General features: G+C 35.3%; 1 protein-coding gene across 1 annotated transcript in view; it reads right to left on the bottom strand.

Annotated features, from left to right (window-relative positions):
• Positions 1-3,594: 3,594 nt before the first annotated feature.
• The window catches only part of LOC110455058 (very long-chain acyl-CoA synthetase-like), a 21,235-nt gene continuing 16,660 nt past the window's right edge, over positions 3,595-8,169 (bottom strand). The window contains exon 11 of the mRNA XM_021504988.1: positions 3,595-4,394. Within this exon, the coding sequence (XP_021360663.1) occupies positions 4,081-4,394 (314 nt within the window). The 3' untranslated portion in view covers positions 3,595-4,080. The remainder of the gene's footprint in view (positions 4,395-8,169) is intronic.

Genomic DNA, 8,169 nt, shown 5'->3' with positions numbered 1-8,169 from the left:
GGTACATTCCCCTTCTATCACGGTACATTCCCCTTCTATCACGGTACATTCCCCTTCTATCACGGTACATTCCCCTTCTCTCATGGTACATTCCCTACTAGTCTCGTTGTATTGTATTCCCCTTCTATCATGGTACATTCCCTACTAGTCTCGTTGTGTGTTACCTACTACATCTGCTACCTATTCCCCTTACTATCGTTGTATTGTATTCCCCTTATATAGTTGTATTCTCCTACTATCATTATGTTTCCCTGCTATCATTATGTTCCCCCATTATCATTATTTCCCTCTACTATCGTTTTATTGCATTCCCCTTCTATCATGGTACATTCCCCACTAGTCTCGTTGTATTGCATTCCCCTTCTATCATGGTATATTCCCCTTCTATCATGGTATATTCCCCTTCTATCATGGTACATTCCCCTTCTATCACGTTACATTCCCCTTCTATCATGGTACATTCCCCTTCTATCATGGTACATTCCCATTCTATCACGTTACATTTCCCTTCTATCACGGTACATTCCCCTTATATCATGGTACATTCCCCTTATATCATGGTACATTCCCCTTATATCATGGTACATTTCCCTTCTATCACGGTACATTCCCCTTCTATCACGGTACATTTCACTTCTATCATGGTACATTCCCCTTTTATCATGGTACATTCCCCTTCTATCCCGGTACATTCCCCTTATATCATGGTACATTCCCCTTCTATCATGGTACATTCCCCTTCTAGCCCGGTACATTCCCTTTCTATCATGGTACATTCCCCTTCTATCATGGTACATTCCCCTTCTATCATGGTACATTCCACTTCTATCATGGTACATTTTCCTTCTATCAGGGTACATTCCCCTTCTATCATGGTACATTCCCCTTCTATCATGGTACATTCCCCGCTAGTCTCGTTGTGTGTTACCTACTTCATCTGTAACCTGTTCTCCTTAATATCGTTGTTTATCACATAATGTACAGTGTTATCTAGTGAATATACCCATTTTTTTGCGTATTAACCCATGTAATATCACCTATCAGCCCTGTGATTGGCTGTAAGTTTCAATTATTTCAATTGTGACGTCACGCCTAGGACAAGTACATGACGTCACAGACCTCCGTAATGGAGTCAAAATGGCGGCTTTTTATATTTCGAGGTTGCATGAAAATTGTCCAGTTTCACGAATAAATGCCACAAATCTTGATTATGTGGTAAAAAGGATCTTACACTCGTTTTCATTTCATATGAAATTCAAATTGAAAAAATCTTTGACTCGTTTCATAAATCTCATATGAAATGGAAACTCGTGTAAGATCCTATATACGTTCCCCACTACGCTCACGGTCAGCTCCCGCTACACATATTGAAGTATCCCCCTACTGTCACTGAATACCGGCTACTGCATATTGTTGTCCGTTCCTAAGTAACACAGCGGGTGTATCCCATTATACCACGATTTGCATCTGACACATATTTATTGATTTACGTAATTGCAACTTTTCCTGGCATCACATTCCAGAAACACCAAAATGCATATATGTTTTATTGATTAAGTTGACTCTTGCTTGTCCATGTATCATGGAAATTTCCTGAATCTTTGGATGACTACTTCAAACTTTTCCTCGATATTCAGTCAGCGTTCTCAACAAATGAATACAGACGTGTCGGTTATAGTCGAGCGCAGATAATAGTTGCTATGGCAATGCAGTGTTACGTGTTGTACCGTGTATGGTTTCACACAGATCGCCACTCCTATCACAAGTATATTTGCCTATGATACCATGTATTGAGTTTTGACCGGTCCTATCCCTATAGAAGAATATATGCTTGCTTTGTTGGAATGACAACAGCACCAGTAAAGGAATCATCTGTGAGGGTAAACTGATTGACCTGAAGTTTATCATATTAAAACTATGCATACAGTAACACACTACATGAACAGAGCATGCCATATTGCATGTGAAATGTGACAAAGTACGATTCAAGATTTTTGACGTCATGACATGTCAAAACAAAACAAAGGATGGACAATTTTACGCTGATTATCAAAAACAATACGGATTGTTGTAGACAGTAAATATCGCAGAATAAAGTAGGTCTTGATATATTGACCTTAAAATTGCCACAGTGTTGATAAAATTTGTCCTTGTACAAAACCCTGGCTAAAATGTTAATTGGCCAGCAGGATGTCTATTTAGAAAATCGTTACACTTAGAACGGAATTTGCAAATAAGTTGTGATGTATAAACTCCATAAGCATGGGACGCTGGTATACTAATAGTGTAAGCCGTAATGTTCATTACGACCAACCAACTTACTTATTTCCATTACTCCCATTACAAATAACAATTGTAATGCGTTCATGAGCGAGATTGCTCGTGTGCGTACATCTCTTAGTCCACATTCTCACAGGATGCCTAAATTCTTACTAGAATCATTTAGTATTTCTCTTTCTCTGCTATATCTTCTATGACAATTACTATTTTAACTTCACTGTTTCCTGCTGGCTTGCTATGAGTCTTTGTTTTACAGATTTCTTGGGGATCTGCCGAGTGTGTTCAAGCTTTCTTTCCGTATTTTACTTTATAGACTTTGTAATCTATGATGCATGTTTTACATGCTTTGCTGGAGTCTGAAATCCCTAACCACTTTTTCATAGGTTTCGTTATGGCCTGCACATCTCTGACGCTTGTGTAACTGGTTTTGTTGGAGTATGTAATATCTAACCATTATTCCACAGGTTTCGTCATGGTCTGCACATCTCTGTCATTGTTTAATATGTTTTGTAGGGTCTGAAATCTGTAACCAATATTTAACAAGTTTCGACATGGCCTGCACATCCCTGACGCTTGTTTTACATGTTTTATAGGATCTGTAATCTCTAACCAATATTTCGCGGGCTTCGTCATGGCCTGCATATCTCTGACGCTTGTTTTACATATTCAGTAGGAGTCTGTAATCTCTAACCACTATTTAAATCGATTCGTCATGGCCTACACATCTCTGACGATTGTTTAACATATTCGGTAGGAGTCTGTAATCTCTAACCACTATTTAGATCGATTCGTCATGGCCTACACATCTCTGACGATTGTTTAACATATTCGGTAGGAGTCTGTAATCTCTTACCACTATTTAAATCGATTCGTCATGGCCTACACATCTCTGACGATTGTTAAACAGGTATGGCCAGGGCCTTGTTGCTTGTTGCTTAGTTTACATGTTTCGTACGGGTCTGAAATTCTCTAACACTTGTTGTACAGTTCTGCATTGTGTTGCCAAGAGATTACGGCGAAAGTTATTTCAAGTATCACTATTTTATAGACAAATTAAATGATTTTCTTCAAATGTATTGCAAGCAACAAACAGCATAAAGATGCGTTTTACTTTGTTATTGGTCATTGAACAAATAAGGACCTCATACTGACATTGTGTACTGTAACGAGAACAATGTATAAAGAAACCTTATTAAATGAAGACTTTCGTTATTTGGAGAATACGCGTATACCATCACGAATCGATGGATACATTGATATCAGTGTAATCATAAAAACAATGATACCGTAACACAGCTTACTTTATGTTGCCAACGGAAACTGACATTATGATACCATAACACAAATTTATTTACCATTTATCATTCACAATAAGCACACAATCATTTCAAAACAATGTACTGTCAATCCCAATTGATTCACTGCAAATATAACGCGCAATCTGTCGTTGAAACTTTAATTCCATTAATCATAAGTAGATCAGTTTAGGACCAAATGCACAGCAACGTGTATGATATTACTAAAACTACAATTCTGATCATGTATAGGAATGTATTGATTCTTAGACTTGTCTCTCCAAATCTGTTCTCCTATTGGATACAGATTCATCGTATGAAAGTAAGAACGTTTCAAGGCCATACCTCAGATAATACCGAGACATCTTCCCTCTGAAACCGCAGCGAGTGTTATTGTCTTTAGTATGAATCAACTCACTTTGATTTAAAATGAAAAAGAACTGATTTTATATGTTATAAGAGTTCCATGAGAGCCTGAGTATCTGACTACTGTCATGTGATTCGTTCATAGTTTGGAAAGTGGGAGCTGTCCTGCCACTGATGTTGTCAAACTGGAATAGGTTTTGTTTTTGTTATCAATGAAATATAAAGGGTCAGTGACCTTTGAGGGGTCAAATCCATCATGCACGAGTTCCACTTTCCTATGTTTCATTGTCTGGGTCACAATAAAATCTCTTTGGAATCTCAAGAATACAGGTCGTGCGTACGAAGGCAGTTCCTGGTGACATTTCTGGAAGATCGCTCTGAGCATGTCGGAAGTGACGTCAGCGTCTCTATCATTCAACGCAATTGCCGCCATTCCAGCTCGCCCTTCAGTACCTATAATAATCAAAGATAAAGGAATGTGTAGTTATTTTGTGGGGTTTGTATTCATTATATTTAAGCTTGATTAAAAGGTGGGTCCATCCTTTTGGAAAAACCCATGTCATTTCTTTCTAATTAGACTATTTTCTTGCATGTTTTACGTAGATTCCATATCTGAAAAGAAAAAAGGGGGTTCTCGACTTACTTTTTGAGATATATCAGCAGTAAGGTAGCTACTTTTCTGCAAATTTCCCCCAAAATATGAAAATTAAGTAAAAATTTGTTTTCTATAATATTTGCAAAATTTGAGTTACCACAAAGTTGAATACTTTTTACACATCTCGTGATGTACTATTAAAAAGCAGAAATAAAACAAAAATGATTATATTTGGTATATTTATGCATTTTTCATGGCCATCTATTCTCTTCAAAATGTAATTTTAACAAATTTACATCAAACGAATGCATTAAAAACAAGCAAAAATGCGATCAAAACCCATGTCAATTTTATAAAACTTTTACAGAAGACAGCCAAGTATATATGATTTTCGGTAAGCATAAAAAAATGTGGGGTTCCCGGTGAAAATTTTGCAATTTCGCTCACTTGAAGTTAGAACGCCATTCCCCCACCCCATTTTGCCTATTCCTATTTTAATGCGTAAAGGGCAAAATTATGTCATATTATTATCCATACCGTCAAAAATATAATACTTTATCGTGTCCCAACACTTATATTTGATATACATAAAAATCAAATAGCATTAATGCTCGGAACTTAAATAAAAATCAATATTTCGAAGTTCCGATTCGTATTCCGGATCCATATATCTTTGGACCGCCTCCGGGTCCGGTTTTATACACGAAATTATATTTCCGTACACAATGCTAGCGCACCATTCCAAACGTGTTGTGCTTGATTTCACTGTTTGTTGTGTAGTTCCTGTATATGCGGTCGGTATATAGAATTAAAATTGAACAAATATTTGCTACCATTACCTTGTCTACATCTAATTATTGCTGTATATTTATCGTAAAATAGACAATAGTACGAGCGGAATATGTCGTTTCCGCGATACAGGTTTCCGGAACTAAAAATAAGCTTCGCAAATTATTTTGGTCATATGTCTTACACTTTTTGTATACACTGAGCATTAAATACTTCTGACATTCAAAATGTTTTAAAAGCTGATTTTAATATATGACAATTCAATGTATAGATGTAAACAATTACATATGTTAGACATATTACTGTTACACTGTGTTTTCATACATTCGAGCACTTGTCTACCTTGGTGACACAGAGCATATCTACAGGCTGTTAAGCAGTTCCAGTAGTATAGTTCACAGCAAGTGATTGCAGAACTTGAGGACATCACATGCCATGCTAAGATCTAGACAGGACAGAGTAACAAACTAAATTAATATCTTGCACCAGAATCAGTAGTGGAGGCATCATTGGAAGGCTTAAAGGCCAGGTTGAATACCATCCCCAGTTACACATCTCTAAGACAGCTCCCCAAGTATAATATACATTAATGTACAAAGTTTTTACTTTATAGATTTTTTTTTCACTTTTTGAGATGCACTGAGTCAAATACATTCAATCCGAGGAGAAAATTCTAGTTCCCAGTGTCTGAGACTACATGTAATATGAGGAGGAGCCTGGAGGTGGGGAGGTGGTTGCACATTTACAATGTACTTGTAGGGGGGGGGTCAAAGCTCCTCTGCTTACAGTGTAATTTATGAAAATTTTTCCATTTATATTTCAAATGAGCAAAAAAGCATCTGGTTACACATGCATGATGAACTGTTATAAACACCTTGAAATAAAGTTGAAATGTACATGTGATATTCAAGCTGAATCCAGAGGGGAGGGAGGGGGGGACATGTATGCAGATTTTGGAATCTAATACAATGTAGTTCTGTGAACTCTCATTCATAACACAAGTAACCATATCTTGAATTTGAGAATAAACTACAAGTGTAATATCAGATTCTGAATATGAAACTGAACCAATATTCCTGAGTGAACGCATGCATCTTGCACACAGGGGAGGTCGTCCTTAAATGACCTTAGCTGTTAATAGGACGTTAAACAAAATAAAACCAAACCAAACCAAACCAAACCTGAGTGAAAATTCACAGAGAAATAAATTCTTGGAAAGTTATTTCAAAATATTTACTAAGTTAACTTACTATGTATTTTAGTCATTTTATAACGGGAGAGAAAAAAACGAATAAAACACATTTTGAAAACTTGCATTGATTTTAATCAAATCACATTTTTGAAACATTAATACAGAATAAGAAGCAAAGATAGGAATATTTGTCTTTGGAGTATGTACATTGTATTAAATTGTCCAGAGTTTTGTTTCTATCCTGGTGTCTTTTTACATAAGGCTTTCTGCTTAATATCCATGACCTAGAACATTCCTGTAAAAAAAGGAAAAATAAATTTAATGATTTGTAACAAAAACCAGGTATGCAGAATCCAAATTACAATTACATGTATTATTATATATAATTATGACTATATACATGTAGTGCCTCACAATATCTTATTGATAATCACGTGTACATAAGTCATAATTTATAAAAGACTGCATTAAATTATACTAATACTGCATAATTATACCTGGTCTTCAACCAAACTTACAGGAATGATAAATATTGATAATATTTACTTTCATGGTACAATGTAGTAGATAAGCTAGAAATATATATATATACATGTAGAATAAAGTCTTATCAAAATAACTTTTAATAACAGCTTATTCCACAATCCATATTGAAAATTATGACATGTATAATATGTTTTGCTAAATCTATGAGAAAGTAAGTCAGCTCACCAGTGTCCCATTTTCAAGTTTTTACACCATTACATTTTTTCTTCAAAATTTTAATTCATCTCTTGATTAATGTATCACCAGAAGTCAATCTTGGTGAATGCTTGGTTCAGCACAGAGACTAATTAACTAAAAGAGACATTAGCAGCAGCTATTACACATTCATTTTCACATGATAGATTTTAGTATATGGGGTTTTGTCACATTTGATATGACATTTATCAAATTATCTGTTGGTACTTTGCTATTTCCTGGTTATCATATTCATTTTCCATCCTTGTTATGATGACCTTATTTCCTGGTTATCATATTCATTTTCCATCCTTGTTATGATGACCTATGTCCTTATAAATTATTCTCTATGATTTGATATTCCCTCTTTGCGTATTGCAGTTATCTTCTCTTGGGAGCAGGTATTGATTGTTACGTCACTTGTTTGTGAGAGTAACGTCATCAATTTTTGAGAAAACGACGTCATTTTCTCGCACAAACCAATGACGTAACAATCAATACCTGATCCCAAGAGAAGATAACTCTGCAATACGCAAAGACGGAATATCCAGGTTTGGCCTATTGCATTTTTCTTTTTGTCCTTATATTTTTACTTCCTGTTATAATAAAAAAAAAAAAATATGCATCTTTTAAAAATTTATTCTGATTTGTTCAGATATGAATTAAATTTGACAAAAAAATGATACACTATACACAATACACTCCAAATACAATAAGAAACAAAGTGATTTGTTTACTAATTTTAAAATCTTTCAATAAAATTTTGCTATGATGTTTTGAGTTGAAATGCAACCTGATAAGCAAAATTTAACTGCCTAAAACGGAGATTAGAATTTAAATAAAGGAAAATTACCTGTAATGTATTAGATGTATTTCCTACCACTGCTTTTCCTTAACCTAGAAAGCTGCTCATGGCTCTTGTAAGTAACTGA

This window comes from Mizuhopecten yessoensis, unplaced genomic scaffold (genome assembly GCF_002113885.1).
Source record: "Mizuhopecten yessoensis strain PY_sf001 unplaced genomic scaffold, ASM211388v2 scaffold8123, whole genome shotgun sequence".
Classification (NCBI taxonomy): domain Eukaryota; kingdom Metazoa; phylum Mollusca; class Bivalvia; order Pectinida; family Pectinidae; genus Mizuhopecten; species Mizuhopecten yessoensis.
The sequence above is the reverse complement of the archived record's forward strand: the minus strand, read 5'-3'. Positions and strand labels throughout refer to the sequence as shown.